Source organism: Podarcis gaigeae (assembly GCF_964106915.1).
Source record: "Podarcis gaigeae genome assembly, chromosome: 6".
NCBI classification, from domain to species: Eukaryota; Metazoa; Chordata; class Lepidosauria; order Squamata; family Lacertidae; genus Podarcis; species Podarcis gaigeae.
Genome location: NC_139682.1, coordinates 93192531 through 93210758, shown reverse-complemented (window position 1 = coordinate 93210758; position 18228 = coordinate 93192531). Strand labels below are relative to the sequence as shown.

The window sequence follows — 18228 nt, the reverse complement described above, 5'->3', positions numbered from 1 at the left end:
TTATTTATTTTTATTTATTTATTTATTTATTTATTTATTTATTTATTTGTATTTATTATTTGTATTTATTATTATTATTATTTATTTGTACCCTGCCCATCTGGCTGGGTTTCCCCAGCCACTCTGGGTGGCTTCCAACAAAGATTAAAAATACATTAACATGTCACACATTAAAAACTTCCCTGAACAGGGCTGCCTTCAGATGTCTTCTGAATGTCAGGTAGTTGTTTATCTCTTTGACATCTGGTGGGAGGGCATTCTACAGGGCGGGCGCCACCACCGAGAAGGCCCTCTGCCTGGTTCCCTGTAGTTTTGCTTCTTGCAGTGAGGGAACTGCCAGAAGGCCCTCGGCGCTGGACCTCAGTGTCTGGGCTGAACGATGGAGGTGGAGACGCTCCTTCAGGTATACTGGGCCGAGGAGTGTGCCCTCAGGGCTGAAGTCAAATTGCTGCATGGCCGCACTGAAGTGACCTCCCCAGGGCACAAGCCTGGGCAGCGTGTATGGAGGTCCTGGGCAGCCCAGGCAACAAGCCTCACTGTGGATGTGGTCCAGAGGAAAAGCACTAGCTTGGCTGCAGGCGTACAAGGCACAATCTAACCATCTTATTTATTTATTTTCCAATTTTTTTATTGATTTTCACATTTGTCACAAAGAAAAAAGAAAAACATCACAAAACACAGAACAAAGAAAAAACACAAAAAATAGTTATTACTTCAAATCCCTAATTTCATTATATTGATAACTGACTTCCTCAAATCCCCTCTAACTGAATTTCATTATATCACCTGTTTAACAGTTCTCCAAATTCATATTTCTATTAATATTAACTCCTTTCATTTACTAACACAATCTAACCACCTTAGGGATGCCATTCCAGAATTGTGTAGGGTTTACTGCTTAGCCTTCTCTTCTCCCGAAGATATCCCACAAGGCGGTGGAGGTTTAGGACCAGAGTTTTCCTTCTCCTAGATGGGATCCTTTCCCAGGAGGACAAGCCCCATCTGCCCCTCAATTCCCTCTACAGCACACGCAGAAACCAACTCTTTGACCATTGGACCCGCCATTGGTCTTGTCCACTTAACCACCCTAACTCACTGAGGGTTTGAGATCCATTGGCTGCCTTCACCTGGTTTAGCTGACCAGGTTGGGTCGGGGTGGGCCGCCCCACGTGTCACCACTGAGGGGGGTGACAAAATGCTTGGCGGCACTCACCGCGGGGCCTGCAGCACACCTGAGCCACGCGTCTCTCCTGGGAGTGGCGTGGTGGCTTGGGCACGCGCAGGCTCCACTCTGCCCCAAACAGTCTGCCCGCCGTCTCCCCCTCAGCTATAGGGCGGCTGAGTGGAGGAGGCAGGCAGGCTCCCGGAGGTCCCACGGAGTGTCCTGACCCGGCTTGCTCCGCCGCTGGGTGGGGTCCTGCACAGTAGCCGGCCCTGCTCCTGTCAAAGTTGGCAGAAGTAAAATATGCACATCAGAGGTGCTACAAGGAGAGGCTCCTGCTTCTCACAGTACCAAACAAGTCTGACTTGGCAGAATTAGTGGTATCGCTTGACCCTGCTCCATTGGCGCATGGAAACTTCCTTGACTGGGTGTGGTCAATCCCTCTCTGCAGTTTCTCTCAGTCCCTCCAGAGCTTTGCTGGGGGAAAAGGGGTAGAGTTCCTGCCTGAGGTCAAGGGTTTGAGAACTTCGGCTGCCTTTAGTTGGGCCACATGCCGAGTTAGTTCCTCCTCCTCGTCCTCTGTGGCCAGGCTGTACTTCTGTACGTTTCTGAGCACAATTCAAAGTGTTGGTGCTGACCTTTAAAGGCCTAAACGGCCTCGGTTCAGTATACCTGAAGGAGCATCTCCACCTCCATCATTCTGCTCAGATGCTGAGGTCCAGCTCCAAGGGCCTTCTGGCGGTTCCCTCACTGTGAGATGCCAAGTTACAGGGAACCAGGCAGAGGGCCTTCTTGGTAGTGGTGCCCGCTCCGTGGAACGCCCTCCCATCAGATGTCAAAGAGAACAACTACCAAACTTTTAGAAGACATCTGAAGGCAGCCCTGTTTAGGGAAGCTTTTGATGTTTGATGAATTACTGTATTTTAATATTTGGTTGGAAGCCGCCCAGAGTGGCTTCCCAGATGTGCAGGTTATAAATAAATTATTATTATTATTATTATTATTATTATTATTATTATTATTATTATTATTTTCTTTAACTCTCTTTCCTCCGCTCTCCAACTGCCGCTGCTTCCTTTCCTACCCGAACGCTCCAAATTGCACAAAAACCTAAGTGCGGAGAGGGGGAAGTTGCATTTTTGCTTAGGGATAACACAAAGCGAGCAGTTCTGTTTATTTATGTTAGAGCATCTGTACTCTGTTCCTCAGCCAGAAAAGTTCCTGGGGCAGCAATAAATTAAAACAGCACAGTCCCTGCCCACAGGCTTGCAAACTGAAATGACACGGAAGGGAAAGCGGAAATCAAACCCGGGCACCAGTTCTTAAAACTGTTGGCAAGCTGGCACGTTTCAGGGGGAAGGAGGAGCCTGAAAAAGCTGATGGATTGATCCCTCCTTCCCTTAGGACAGTTGAAGGGGCAGCCACCAACTTCTGCAATTTATTTTGGTTACAGTTTTGGACTGTACCTGAGTTGCCTTTCCTTTCCTACGCTCCTGGGCCTTTCCTGGGGACTGCCTGTTTGAAAATGAGCATGCCGCCAAAACAAGTAATTAGCGTAAAGACCCTTCACAAAATGCACAGTTTTGTATGAAGAGTAAAAGTTTATCTTGATCTGCTTCATTTGCATGATTATTGAGCTTTGTAGAATCGTAGTGAAAAGGTCGCGATGGTCGTCCAACCCCCTGCAATGCAGGAATCTCAACTTGGGAACCTTGAATGTGAGATTCCAAAATCTTTGCACGTACATTAGGTGTAGGACCATTTGTTGGGTGTGGTAGGTAGGTAGGTAGGTAGGTAGGTAGGTAGATAGATAATTTATTATGGTCGGAGACCAGCTTATAAAACACACTTGGGGGTACAGTCACGGAAGGAAAACAAACAATTAAAACATTGTACAACAATAAATTTAAAAACAATGTACAGTGGTACCTCGCAAGACGAAAAACGCGCAAGACGAAAGAGTTTTCTGTTTTTTGAGTCGTCCCGCAAGACGAATTTCCCTATGGGCTTGCTTCGCAAGACGAAACGTCTTGTGAGTTCTTGCGAGTTTGTTTCCTTTTTCTTAAAGCCGCTAGGCTGTTAATAGCCACTAAGCCACTAATAGCCGTGCTTCGCAAGACGAAAAAACCACCAGATGAAGAGACTCGCGGAACGGATTAATTTCATCTTGCGAGGCACTACTGTACAACAATAAACTACCACAGGGAGCTGACCCAGAGTCTCCCATAGAACCGAGTTTGGGGATTTTCTTAACAAACTAGTTTGAGTTGGGAGATGGTCTGCGCCTACAGATCTGTACACAGAATCTGGCGACCATCCGGGTCGCCTTCTGATCTTTGCCTAACAGGAAAAGGTCAAATTTTTGCTTTTCTGGGAGGTCAGCAAGCCTCACCAGCAGGGGATCAATGGTCTTAATACGGGCCTCTTCATAAAAGGGACATCTAAAGAACAAGTGCTCTGGGATTCCTATCTCCCCCAATGAACAGGCGCAAAGTCTCTGAGCGCATGGGGCTTTTAAAAAGGCTCCTTCCAGGACCGGTGAGGGCAGGGCTGAACTTCTGGCGAGTGTAAAGGCCCTGCTTGCATTTTTAGATACGAGAAAGAAGAGATATGCTGCCAGTACGGCTATATATATCTCAATTTCTCCAACTTTATAGTCGGGGCCATAGCTGTCAACCGTCCCTTATTTGGTGGGAAAGTCCCTTATCCCAGCGCCGTGTCCCGCTGCTGTCCCTTATTGATGATGTCCCTTAAATTTCCCAGGTTTCAAAGGAAGCAGCTCCTCTCCCTCCCTCCCTGCCAGCCAGGGAGGAGGGAGGCTCCAACTGTGTTGCTTGGCTGCGTTGCTCACCCAATAAGGAGTCTAAGAACGACTGGGGGGTGGAGCTTGCCTGGGGACTCGCCTTTGCTCAGCGCTTCCCAGCGGAGAGGTGACGGTGGTTTTCCTTGCTGCATCCCCTTTGCTGGGTTGCTGCGCTGTGGGAACCACCGCTTGAGGCTTCGTTTGGCTGCTGGTTGACTAAAATCCCTTATTTTGGCTGCTGATCCCTTATTTTTGAGACTGCTGGTCCCTTATTTTCAAATCTGTAAGTTGACAGCTATGGTCGGGGCACCTTGAGCAGTCCCATTGTCTCTCGGTATCTATAATTCTTTGCCTGACCGTAGCTTTTGCCTGGCCCAACCCCAGGCTTAGAAAGACTTGTGAGGCAATGGGTGTGGTAACTGAGGCCAAGTTCCGATGAGTTCAGCAAAGCAATTCCAGTAAATCTGTGCCTGAGCTGGGATTTGACCTCCGGCCTTGTAGGTCCACGTGCAGCCTTTGTCTTCAAGGTAGTCTGGGCTATGTAGTTTGGCCACGGATCAAGCATGTGGATGGGCGAGCATCTCTGCCACTCCCATGAAACAAGAGTAAGGCGTGGCAAGGAATGGGAATTTTAACAAGGGCTTCCTTAATCTCCAAGACAGTTGGGACCAAAAGCCTAGGGTGGAGCAGCTGGGATTTGGGCTGCTGTTGTGACTCCCTGCTAGGGTGGCGACTGAGAGTGTCTCCTGATGCAGAGGGTTCGCAATGTGCCATCTGGAAATAGCTCTCTTGGTTAACACCTTCTGCTGTTCCCTGTAGGAACATGTCCTGAGCCTGAATTTGCGTTCCTTGGATTTGCTCAACACAATGTTTTGACTGATGTCGAGGGAATACAGTGGTACCTCGGGTTACAGACGCTTCAGGTTGCATACGCTTCAGGTTACAGACTCCGCTAACCCAGAAATAGTACCTCGGGTTAAGAACTTTGCTTCAGGATGAGAACAGAAATCATGCAGCGGTGGCAGCGGGAGGCCCCATTAGCTAAAGTGGTGCTTCAGGTTAAGAACAGTTTCAGGTTGAGAACGGACCTCCGGAACGAATTAAGTACATAACCCAAGGTACCACTGTAATGGAGCGAGACTAAAGATGGCAGGCTCAAGACTGGAGGCCCAGAGGCAAGCAAGATGTTGAGCAAACTTGTGGGGTTGAGGGGAAGAGCAGTTCAGTCTGTGCCTGAGGAAGCAGCTCAGAGTCAGCTCTTCTGGTCAGGGGTATTCCTTGTAGATGCAATATGGCACATGTGGCTCCTACGGTTTTATTCTTACAACATCCCCGCAAGGTAGGCAGATTATGATCGCTCCGAGGTTGCCCACTGGACTTCATGGTCCAAGCTGCAACTTGAATCCAGGTTTCCCTGGCCTTAGTTTAACATTTTAGTAACACATGAAATGAGCCTTACCTGGGTCAAGCCAACTCAGCGGCGTAGCGTGGGTTGTCAACACCCGGGGCAAGGCAAGTAATTTGCGCCTCCTAACCCGGGGCAAGGCAAGTAATTTGCGCCCCTAACCCCTAACCTGCCGTCGCTGCCAGCTTCTTTTTGCTGCTGCCTGGGCTGGGTTATTTACAGTAAGGTAGCCACGATGGCGGCAGCGGGTCCGTGTCAGGTGATCTGAGGCGAGTTGCCGCTGGCGCTGCTGCCTGGAGGAGGAGGAGGGCAGAGAGGCAAGGAAAATGCAACATGGCCCAGCAGCAGCAGCAGCGGCGGGGCTGTGAGGAGGGGGCTGCCTGGCGCGCCCGGACCGCGGCGAGTGCTGAGAGCCGCTGCCTGCCGGACGCCTTCAGCCCAGATGCGTGCACAGCTTGTCGGTTCCGCGAGACATGGGGCTCTGCTACAGCCTGCGCCCGAGGCTCTTCGGCGTCTCCGGAGGCGGCGAGCGCCCCCCCCAGATGTTGCGCCCAGTGTGGCCGCCCCCCCTACACCCCCCACGCTACGCCACTGAGCCAACTGTCTGTCTGGACCAATATTCTTCCTCTGTCAGGCCCAAATCCTGATACTTTAGGATTTTTTAAAGTGCTAAGCACATATGGAGCACCACTGTATTTCTTGCTTCTTAAGCCTCTTGCAAGTATAAGATATGGGGACAGTGAGACCACATAAAAATCCAGGTCAAATAATCCCTGCAGTAATGTCCAAATTAACATATTTTCTAACAGATCAAGAAAGAAGACAATTTCTTGGCAAAACAGCAGAAGTGTATTGATTATAGTAAGAGATACGGTTTTGAGCCGAATAAGATTTATGGATTTATGATGTGCTAATATTTGTGAAGGAGCGTTATGGAATATATATCATTCCTTACGAGGTAGATCAAGGACCTTATGAGAATGCTGCTTTAGAATTATTTTAACATGGGATCACAGCCAGTAGGAAAATGAAAGCATATCTTTTGGGTAAGCGTTTGGTTAGTAACCTTATTGTTAAGTGGTTATTTAGAGATCATGGTTTTGTTGTTCAGTTATGATAAAGAATCTTATTCATTTTGTGTTATAATTACATATGCTGCTATGATAAGAAATAAATAAGTAAGAAATAAATAAGAAAACGGGAGGGACCCAGAAGGTCATGATAACAGTCGTGGGGTGCAGGAGCCAACAAACTTCCAATCCCCACAGACTTTTGTTCTTTTCAAAAAGTGTATTTCTGTTGCCCTTCATCAGGGATTTTCTGGGTTGTTGGTGCTTCTTAAAATGTGGTCTTTGATGGTTTGAACCTTTTCTATGCATTAGAATGGGGTTCTTGACCAACTTTATAAATAAGTTGACCCCATCTTACACAACTCCTTATTAAATTGCCACACACACACACACACACACACACACACACACGTCTGTTCATGGAGAGTGACAATCTCAGTGTCTAGATAAATATATAGAGTTGTATAGTCTGTATGTGAACTTCAGCCTTTCCGGCCACTAAAAGTTCTCCAGTCGCCTCCCAGGTCATGGCCTCCTCCTCCTCTTTGATTTCATTCTTCTCCTTACTCCTCCTTCAACCTTCACCTCAGTTGGCCTGCAGGGCTCCTCCTCCTCTTCACTGCTTCTCCTCCTACCTTTTGTTCCCATGATCTTCCTTCCTATCCAACTCTTTGCCTCTCAGGGACATTAGGGAGGCTCAGCCAGTCTCCGTCATAAGCTAAAAACCACACGGAAGATAATACTAGTCAACTTGTTCCGGTAATTTTTCTGTACTGTGGAAGAATGAGCAGAGGAAAGGAAATAACACCTGCTGTCTGTCGGTCGGTCGGTCTGTCTGTCTGTCTGTCTGTCTGTCTATCTATCATCTATCTATCATCTATCTATCTATCTATCATCTATCTATCTATCTATCTATCTATCTATCATCTATCTATCTATCTATCTATCTATCTATCTATCTATCTATCTATCATCTATCTATCTATCTATCTATCATCTATATCTATCTATCTATCTATCTATCTATCTATCTATCTATCTATCTATCTATCTATCTATCTATCATCTATCTATCTATCTATCTATCTATCTATCTATCTATCATCTCTATCTATCTATCTATCTATCTATCTATCTATCATCTATCTATCTATCTATCATCTATCTATCTATCTATCTATCTATCTATCTATCTATCTATCATCTATCTAAAATACAGTGGACGCTCAGGTTGCAAACATGATCGGTGCGAGATGCATGTTTGCAACCCGCAGCACATGCGCGAGTTGCGATTCGGCATTTCTGCACATGCGCAAAGTGCGATTTGGCGCTTCTGCGCATGCTCGACTGCCGAAACCCGGAAGTAACCCGTTCTGGTACTTCCGGGATTTGGCATGTCCGTAACCTGAAAAAAAGCAACCTGAATCGTCTGTAACCCGAGGTATGACTGTAATAATTTTTATTCTGCTGTCTGTATCTTATTCCCCCTCCAGATTGGAGACCTGCTGTGACTCTGGGAGTCCTAGACTGTGCTGAGGCCAGCAACCAGAAAATCTGCTCCGATTTTGGGATCACCGGCTACCCAACACTGAAGGTAAAGTTGCCTTTACGAGGGCAAGTTCAAGGGTGACGGCGCTGCAGCTAGTTCAGCTGGATCCTCCTGTTGCGTTTAGGGTTGATGCTGAATGCCCTATGCCTTTGCAGAAGGGTAGCAGGAGAGCAGGAGCCCCCAAACTGAAGGAGAGGGCCCTTTCTGTAAAACCAGGCCTTTGTTCAGAAAGCAAAGCAGGAAAATCTGGTTTGCCTGTTTAAACGGAGAGATTTGATTGATCATAGTTCTATGCTGCTTTCTCAAATCGGCTTACAAACAATAAATAACAGCAGCATAACAAAACACAAAAGAACACCACAAATACAATGTAAATACAGTGGTACCTTGGGTTACATACGCTTCAGGTTACACACTCCGCTAACCCAGAAATAGTGCTTCAGGTTAAGAACTTTGCTTCAGGATGAGGACAGAAATTGTGCTCCGGCGGTGCGGCAGCAGCAGGAGGCCCCATTAGCTAAAGTGGTGCTTCAGGTTAAGAACAGTTTCAGGTTAAGTACAGACCTCCGGAATGAATTAAGTACTTAACCTGAGGTACCACTGTAATATAAAACAATAAACAAATCATCAATAAAATAACTGCAATCTATAAAGCGAAACAGCAACTAAAAAATAAGCCAAACATCACAATTACAGCAAGTCATGTTATATGATTAACAAATCATTTTATAATCTATAAAACAATGTTAACAGCATCAACAAAATAGCAACTGGGGGGGGGGGGAAGCTAATTGCTGTTAAGTTCATACATACACTTCCCATGCCCCCATGCTTCATCATCTTTTACTCTGTTCAGTTCATTGAAATACGCGTAGAATACACACAACGCCCATTGCTAAGCCTTCTTAGCCCAGCGCTCCTCCTCCTGGGGTCCTCAGGCCATGGGGCAGACTGTGGGGCAGGGCTGGTGGGAGCCAGTGAGCTTGTAGGCACTGGGCGCTGGTTGAAGGTCCTGCTCACCTATCTCATCTCAGTAATGGAGATTACTGAGCAAGGATGGATGGAGCAAATAGAGTTACCTGTGTGTACCTGCAGGAACCCTTCCTAAACAAAAGATCTCCCTTGCAACGATGTCGTCAGAAGCGCCTATAAACTTTTACTAGCCTACCTGCCCTTGCATACCTGTGTTAGCCAATTGTGGTGATGATGGCAGGGAGGAGAACTGTGGCTCTTCTGGTTTCCAAAAGCTTTTATTTTTAGCAAGCATTCTTATTAAGAGGATAGAAGCTGAAAACAGCCTTGTTTAATAGAAAGCAACTGAGCTGATTTTGAAGTTTAAGCACTTTGCTTGTATGCAAAATATTTTTTGAAATTGTTGTTGCTTCCAAATTTTTTTTATTAGTTTTCCAAATTTAAAACAAACAAATAGAAAAAAGAATCAAAAAACAAAAAAACGTTTATCCTAATTGTAATAGTTCCACTTTTTTTAACATTGTTGGGTGACTTCCTCGAATCCCCTGGCTGAGTTTCCATATAGATCATTGTAGCAGTTTTCCGAAACTATTCTCACTAAAATTTACTTAGTCAATTAACATCTTTCTTTCTTTTCATTCTAACTTAACATAGTATTCTACAACATCACATATTTAAATCCTAGGCTTATCTGATACTCGCAAGTAAGTCTATTTAATTTATTTTAACATATTTAGCTAAGTAGTCTTTGAATTTCTTCCATTCCTCTTGGTATTCCTCCTTCTTCTGGTCGCGGACTCTTCCGGTCAGGTCGGCCAGCTCCCAAAAGTCCATCATCTTCATCTGCCATCCCTCCACTGTTGGCACTTCTTGTGATTAAAATTGTTGTTGTTAATATACTGCCCTTCATCTGAAAATCACAGGGTGGTTTACAACATAAAAATGCAAAATGAAAACACAAAACATAACATAATAACAAAACAAAAAAATCACACACACACCCCAAAGTTGTTGCATATAGGTAATCCTGTGTTTGCCTTCGTTCCCATGGTCTAGGAATGCAGCAAGCATCAGGGCTGGTTCTTTTTATTCATATATAATTATTTTTATTGATTTTACACACACTTTATCACAGATACATTCTTTTTGGACTTCTATCAGCTCCTCTGATAATCCTCCGTCTTACTCACTTCTTACGCATTTCCTAATTTAATATTGCCTTATATTAATAACATATCCTATCTCCTTTTTCATTTTTTTTACAATATTTCTAATATTAATTCTTCACAGAGCTTCTTGCAAACCTACAAACGTTTTCTGGTCATCGCATATACTTTTCATATAATCTGTAAATTTACTCCAGTCGTCGGTGAACTTCTGGTCCCACCGGTTTCGGATCCTTCCTATTAATTTATCAAGCACCAGGGCTGGTTCATATGTGCAAATTGGCTTGTTTTCTGTTTTTTCCTCTGTTCAGCCCTTTTCTGCAGCTTCATTCACTTCCGGGTTGCTCTGGTCTACGTGAACCCACGCATAGCAAGGATAATAACAACAACAACAACAACAACAACAACAACAATAATAATATATTTATACCCCACCCATCTGGCTGGGTTTCCCCAGCCACTCTGGGCGGCTTCCGACAAAATATTAAAATACAGTGGTCTGTTAAACATTAAAAGCTTCCCTGAAGAGGGGTGCCTTCAGATGTCTTCTAAATGTCAGGTATTTGTTTTTCTCTTTGACATCTGGTGGGAGGGTGTTCCACAGGGCAGGAGCCACCACCGAGAAGGCCCTCTGCCTGGTTCCCTCACTTCTCGCAGTGAGGGAACCGCCAGAATGCCCTCAGAGCTGGACCTCAGCATCCGGGCAGAACGATGGGGGTGGAGACGCTCCTTTAGGTATACTGGGTCCGAGGCCGTTTAGGGCTTTAAAGGTCAGTACCAACACTTTGAATTGTGCTCGGAAACGTCCTGGGAGCTGGGAGGAGGATTAGTCCTTCTAAAGGGACATTCATTTGCTGCCTCTACTGCTTCCAGATAATGAACTCAGATGTAGGGATGCTGCTACAGCAGTTCCACAGGAACGATTGTGCGAGTGTTTTGTGTGTTAGAAGTTAGAACTGGGAACCGGACACGGCCTTAAAAAGCCTGATGCAATTGCACCAACAATGTCTGGTCTCCTTTTGTGCAGTACCTTGCCTCTGACCCTCTTTCTGTGTTTACTGTCAAGCCCCCATGACTGGTTTGTAGAAAGAAGCCAGGCTCATTCCTGTGGGGACCTTGACTACATTGCTGGGTAGGAATAATTAGTGTCTTTAGAAAACCTTGGGATAAGTGCCAAAACCTTACCAGAAAATGGTTAGACTTGAAATGAATTGTTCCCAGCTCTCCTAAGGGAAGAATGTTCCTCAGATGCACACTCATTAGCATTTATATGGTCCTTTTCCTTGGGGCATGAAGATTTTCACAGTATTTCAGCTGCCCTTGCAACATTATTGTAAGGTAAGCCATAGCACATTTGGAGTAAGCTTTCGGGAACAATGGCTTGCATAGTTAAAGCTGTTTTCAAGAATGAGGTGAGATTTGAACTGGGAACTTTCCAGTTCTGGACTGGTGCTCATAACTGCTATGATGATTTGATGAAGCTGTGTGATCTATCCCAGAGGCATGTACTGGAATCCATTGAAAGGAAAGTTAGGGCAGCCCCAAGGAATTCAGGCACAGAGAAACCATGGCTAGTCTAATAGCATACTAAGATGGATGCATTGCATCAATAAATAGATGCAATGCATCCATCTTAGTGTGCCATTAGAATAGCCATGGTTTCTCTCCGCCCAGAAACTCTCCTTTCTACATGGGCTGTGCGGGGTAGCAATCCCTTCCCTAATCTTCTGGCAACATTATATGACACACGCCAGGGATGTGTGTCAATAGGTAGGGTTGTTCTGTATTAAACCTGGAATGCATTGGTGCACAAAAACGCAACTGTTGGCCTTCAGAGAAGAACCCAGGAACCTCCATTTCCATCTACAGCATGTAAAGTACAGTCATACCTTGGGTTAAAGTAACTTCAGGTTAAGCATTCTTGGGTTGCGCTCCGCGGTGACCCGGAAGTAACAGAGCGCGTTACTTCCGGGTTTCGCCGCTCATGCATGCGCAGACGCTCAAAATGATGTCATGCACATGTGCAGAAGTGGCAAATCGTGACCCGTGGATGCGGGTTGCATTCGCTTCAGGATGCGAACGGGGCTCTGGAACGGATCCCGTTCGCATCCAGAGGTACCACTGTAAACCATGAGCCCTCGCGATTACGGAACAGAAGCTTAAAAATTCCTGGGAATTTCTGCTAAAGAGCTAGGTGGCTTTTCAAGGTGGGACCCTCGGTGGAAAGAAATGCTCCCGACTCCAGTGTAAAGCTCACCCCCTCCATTCCCACAGTGTGGGGTGCAACTTGCCACATGTCTTGACATTATAAAGCTGCTTTCTAGCCAGCAGGAGCCAATGTTTCTGTCGGGGGTTGCAGCAGTCAGTGAGAAAAGGGACCCATCGCCCAGTGTGACCTGGGAGAGGGATGGTGGGGACCTGACAGGTCTTCTATAAACCTGCCACTTTATGGAATTGACGGAAAGGACTGGCAGAATCCGAAACCAGGGAGAGGAGTTGATGGAAGAAGATTGGAAAATTTAAAGTTTATATATAGAAATATCGCAAAATTAATGAGTGATAGAAAAATGGTGGATTGATATTTTATGGATTTAGCAGAAATGTTATAAGGAGTTAAGCATATATAAGTATTTTAGATTTAATGTTAAAATAAGGTTTAAAAAATATGTTATTTATAATATGATAGAGAATAGAAAAAGATGGAAAGGATTTGCTGAAATAACTAGTAGAAGTGGAATACAAAAAGGGAGGTGAGAGGAGGTCGAGGAAACAAGGGAATGAAAGAAAGAGTATCAAAAAGGGGGGATGTATTTTTTAAAAAATTGTTTTTGTTTTGTTTTATCTAGGGTTAGGGTTAGGGAGTGGGTTTTGTTTAGTTTAGTTTAATGGGTTTAGGTTGTGTTTTGTATTGTTTATATATTGTATTGTCTTTTTTTCTTTCTTTTGTTTTTTTCTCTTCTATCTTCTTTCCTTTTAAAAGTAATAAATATTATTTTTTAAAAAAATAAACCTGCCACTTTAGCACGATTTTAATCTAATGACACATTAGATTCCCTGAGAGAGGGTTAAGGCCAAAATAGATATAGCTCAGGGCATAGGCGCCAATTCCTAGGGGCCAAGGCAGTCTTGCGCCCCCCCCAATGTATTTTTTTAGGGACCAGAGGCAAATGGCAACTTAGGAGGGTGGGGACTGATAATAAGAGGGGGGAAGACACTCATCCCCCAGTGCTGGCATCTAGACCCATCAGAGGAGTGTTAAATGATTAAATTTAACATCTTTTAAGTTATATACATTTTTTTTAAAGTGCAGGAGACCCTATTCAGAGATCTCCAGCATTAGTTTTCCAGACATGCCTCCCTCCCTCTCTCCCACTTGCAAATGCTTTTATTCTGCCGCTTGCTAGAAGCCTTCTAAGATCTCCGGGGAAACCTGCTGATGTGGCACTGACCTCCGCTTTCCCTTTCGCTCACGCATTGTCTACTCCTGCAAACAGATCTCAGGGCCAGCCCATTAAACAAACATTGGCTTGGATACCTTGAGGCAGGTAGGAAGTAAACGCACAGCTGGCAGGGAAAGCTTGAGGATGGAGCGAAAGCTGAACGAAACACATAACAGACAGCAATCAGGGAGCAGAGTAAACTGTCACCCAGGGAGGGCAGTCAAGGAGACCTCACTGAGCTGGCAGTATTTCCCACAAAACAAACCATTTTCCGTTAGGGAAGAGCTAGCAAACGTAACGATTACCTTCCTCGATCGGACCAAAGCATTTCGTTTCCAAGGTAATCGCTTGGAGCGTGGGCTGTAGCGCCTGCTTTCGATGCTGCAGGTAGGGTCCAGGTAGAGCCCAGGTAGAGCCTCCAGAAAGAGCTGCTGCTTGTCAGTTTAGTTCAGAGGTCGCTAGCCTGCTGCTCTCCAAATGCTGTTGAACTACTACTCCCATCAGGCCCTGCCAGCATAGCCCAATGGCCAGGGTTGCTCGTCAGCAACACCTGGGAGGGCTGCAGGTTAGACCACCGTACTGGTCCGGACAGCAGTGAGATGGATGGGTTGGGAAGGAAGCATCTTCCTGTGTTCCTAGGCCTAATAGGGCAGGAGCAGATAACCTGAGGCCTCAGGCCTAATTCAGTAGGGGCATGGGAGGGAAGCCCAAACGCAAGCAAGCAGTTTGGGCAACTGCCAAGAGCAGTCGGCCCTTTCCCCGGAAGCCTGAGTATGAGAGAAGTGGGTTGCAGAAAAGGAGAAAGGATTACCCAGCCCGCTCTTGGTTCTGGTCCTCTCTGCTGCTACCACAAGGCCCATCGATAGCTCGCCCCTCGACAGATAACATGCCCCACAACAACACTTTACCCACTCGCAGCTCCCAGCAAATGTCACTAACTGCCTTCAGCAGTTTAGGCAGAAGGCTCAGGTTTGTGTGTAATCCTAGTACAGTGGTACCTTGGGTTACAGACGCTTCAGGTTACATACGCTTCAGGTTACAGACTCTGCTAACCCAGAAATAGTACCTCGGGTTAAGAACTTTGCTTCAGGATGAGAACAGAAATCGTGCTCTGGCGGGGCGGCGGCAGCAGGAGGCCCCATTAGCTAAAGTGGTGCTTCAGGTTAAGAACAGTTTCAGGTTAAGAAAGGAGCTCCAGAACGAATTAAGTACTTAACCCGAGGTACCACTGTAATCCCAGAAGGGAGAAAAGCGAAGGCAAGCAGTATTGTTAAAATTCTTTATGTATGGTTTCAATATGTAGGGGCTGCAATATTCTGCACCTTATTATTGTTGCTGTTGTTTGTAGTTGTGCTTTAACAGAGTTCTTTGGAGATGAAGGTTTCTCAAAATGTGCTTTGTTTAAAAATTGGACTGGGGAGATGAATAGGCGAAGAAGCCCCGTTTCAAGCTTCGTCTTTCTGGAGCCTCCACTGAGCACTCAGACAGGATCTGTGAGGGCTTCTCTCAGCTTGTGCTGCTGCTTAAATATGTGGGGAGAAAGGAACTCAGCTTTGGAGTTCATTCGATTGTGTGTGCCTCTAGACGTGCAGTGTTTGTAGCTACAAGCTCTGTTTGTTCACTGGGACCTTTGCCAGGAGTTAGACCGCCAAGCGGATTTATCCCCCCCCCCCCGCCTCCCTTTTGGCTCTGAGAGTTTTTGTTCTCTCTCTTTCTCTGTATTGTTTGTTTTCCCCTTTTTTTGTGACGCCTAATCAGCCTGTGCCTAGAACTGCCTAAGCAGGATTCCTGCAGCGCTGGAGGAGTGTACAAAAAAAGAAAGGAAGATCTCCCTTATCTCGGACTGCTTGTTCCTTTCTGAAGGTCTCTGAGCACTGGCTGTCCTAGATTAGCAGCACTTGACAAAATTCCCACAGCAAGGCTGAGGGCAAAGGCTGGTCACAGCCCATGCCTCTCGGGTGAGGTTGCCTGTTCACAGCTCAGAGCTTGCAAGATTTTACTGATTGTGGTTGCCAGCCCTTCCACATTTAGGTAAAAAGGTAACATCTGGATGGTTATGTTATAAGAAAAATACCTCTAATTCCCTTGTGGGGTATCCAGAGCTCCTAGAATCATAGAATCATAGAGTTGGAAGAGACCACAAGGGCCATCGAGTCCAACCCCCTGCCAAGCAGGAAACACCATCAGAGCACTCCTGACATATGGTTGTCAAGCCTCTGCTTAAAGACCTCCAAAGAAGGAGACTCCACACTCCTTGGCAGCAAATTCCACTGTCGAACAGCTCTTACTGTCAGGAGGTTCTTCCTAATGTTTAGGTGGAATCTTTTTTCTTGTAGTTTGGAACCATTGCTCCGTGTCCGCTTCTCTGGAGCAGCAGAAAACAACCTTTCTCCCTCCTCTATGTGACATCCTTTTATATATGTGAACATGGCTATCATATCACCCCTTAACCTCCTCTTCTCCAGGAGATCTCTGTCGGTCGGAGAGAAAGCAAAGGTCAACCAGAGTATATTGAAAGCAAAGTGGCTAGTAAGCTTGATCTTTATTAAAGGAAATAATCTGTTGCAACAGGGTCCCCGCTCAAGTGATAGGAATTTTGAGGTCTTAGATATATGTTAAATGTTCATAAGTGTACCAACCAAGCACGTACATAGATCAGCACAGGAAGAACGAACTGAAACCATTTTGATTCCCAAACTGACCAAATGTTGTCTCTGCAAGGTCAAAGGAAAATGGAAAAGCCTCTCCATTGTCTTTTCCTTTACAAATCCTGTCTTAAGGGCACATTTAAGATATGAATGGGGTGTGAGTCTGTGACTTGGCTCAGGAACTAAGTATTTATCATTACAAAAGACTGGCCAGGTTCCCCAGGCAATCCAATCAAGCGACCATTAAACAGATAACCTGGCAGACAGGAGGTAAACAAAGCACTCAGATTTCCGCTGTAGACCGCCCTTTCTGTGATGTAGGTATGATGTATCTGGGGTGGTGGTCTTGAGCTACACCCCTTCTGTGATGTATGTATGATGTTTCTGGGGGTGGTCTTGGACTCCAGGGAGGGAATTTAAAATGTCTGTATAAGGGCAGGCACACTTTTGTTCTGGGTTCTTCCTCCCTCCTGCGTGTGAGGGGAGCACCCTGTTGCAACAGATCAATAAAGATCAGGCTTACTAGCTGCTTTGCTTCTCAATATACTCTGGTTGGCCTCTGTTATTTTCTCCTACCAATAGGGAACCCACGTAAGGACTCTATATGGGCTCTTGGATACCCCATAAGGGGGAAAGGGCAGATTTATTTGTTTACAACACTCACCACATGCAGGAGGGAGGAGAAAACCTAACAATGGTGCACAAGCCCTTATAAAGACTTTTGAAATTGCCCACCCTGTAGCCCAAGGACCCCCCCCTCCCCAAACATACATCACAGAAGGAGAGGCCTCCAGCAGAATCTCCTGTCTGCCTGATAATGCCTTACTTGATTGCATTTTCTGGGTAGCCTGGCCATTCCTTTGAGATGGTAAATACTTTAGTTCCCGAATCTCTTACGCATATTGATAGTTTGCTCAGCTTAACATATACTTGCCAGACTGTATTTGAAAAGGGAGAAACACTCTGTCCCAGCTCCTGCCACCCTAGGAAGTTTAAAAGCACGTCAGTGCAAGTAGATAAATAGGTACTGTTGCAGCGGGAAGGTACATGGCGTTTCCATCATAGTGTTCTGTTGTACCAGAAGCAGTTTAGTCCTGCTGGCCACATGACCCAGAAAGCTGTCTGTGGACAAACGCCAGCTCCCTCGGCCTGAAAGCGAGATGAGCACCACAAGCCAAGGTCGCCTTTGACTGGACTTAACCGTCCAGGGGTCCTTTACCTTTTTACCTTTACCTTTTTGAAAAGTGAGGTGTAAGCCCCTCCAGTCCAAAGACAGCCAGAAAGCTTTTCCCATTTCCTTCCTCCTTGCAGAGAAATATTTGAGGTCAATTTGGCAGAGTCAAAATGGCTTCAGGATTGTTCTGTACTATTTCAGACAGGTGGTTTATATACTTATGTATGAGTTTGCCTTGTACATTTATGAACATTTATTCTATATTTGAGACCTTAGACTTATTATAAAAGTTAAGTCCCATCAAAGGTGACTATGGGGTTGTGGCGCTCATCTCACATTTCAGGCCAAGGGGCCGGCGTTTATTCGCAGACAGCTTTCTGGGTTGTGTAGCCAGCGTGACTAAACCGCTTCTGGCACAACGGGACACCCTGACAAGTGTCAGAGCATACAGAAACGGCATTAGGTTTCCTGAGGTCCTGCTTGGCTTGGCGGGTTGAGCTGGTCTGGTTTAACGCATCTGCTGCAGCTGCAGAACAGGATGGGCTCAGTTCCTCGCACCCTTGCTCCTTCTCTTTCCCTTTGCCAATCCTTCCCTCCCATTTGCCAAAGCAAACTGTGTGCTCTTGCGTTGCTCAGTGGCAGTTGGAGCAGGGTTTTGGAAAGCAGGAGTTTCGCCATTTCATTTTGCAACACTTGATATTTCGTTCTGTATTCAGTGGTTTTGCAAAACCAATCGCTAGCAGTCAAACGGCATACCACAAATTGCAATCTAAGCGCTACCCAACCCCAGCCACCAATCTACTGGCATGTACAAACAGCAGCATAATGTATCCACATTA

At 45.8% G+C, this 18228-nt stretch overlaps 1 protein-coding gene across 1 annotated transcript in view; it reads left to right on the top strand.

Moving 5' to 3' along the window:
• QSOX1 (quiescin sulfhydryl oxidase 1) overlaps nucleotides 1-18228 on the top strand; it is a 77772-nt gene that overhangs the window by 20947 nt on the left and 38597 nt on the right. Inside the window, exon 2 of the mRNA XM_083743850.1 lies at nucleotides 7934-8034. Coding sequence (XP_083599976.1) covers nucleotides 7934-8034 — 101 coding nt within the window. The remainder of the gene's footprint in view (nucleotides 1-7933; nucleotides 8035-18228) is intronic.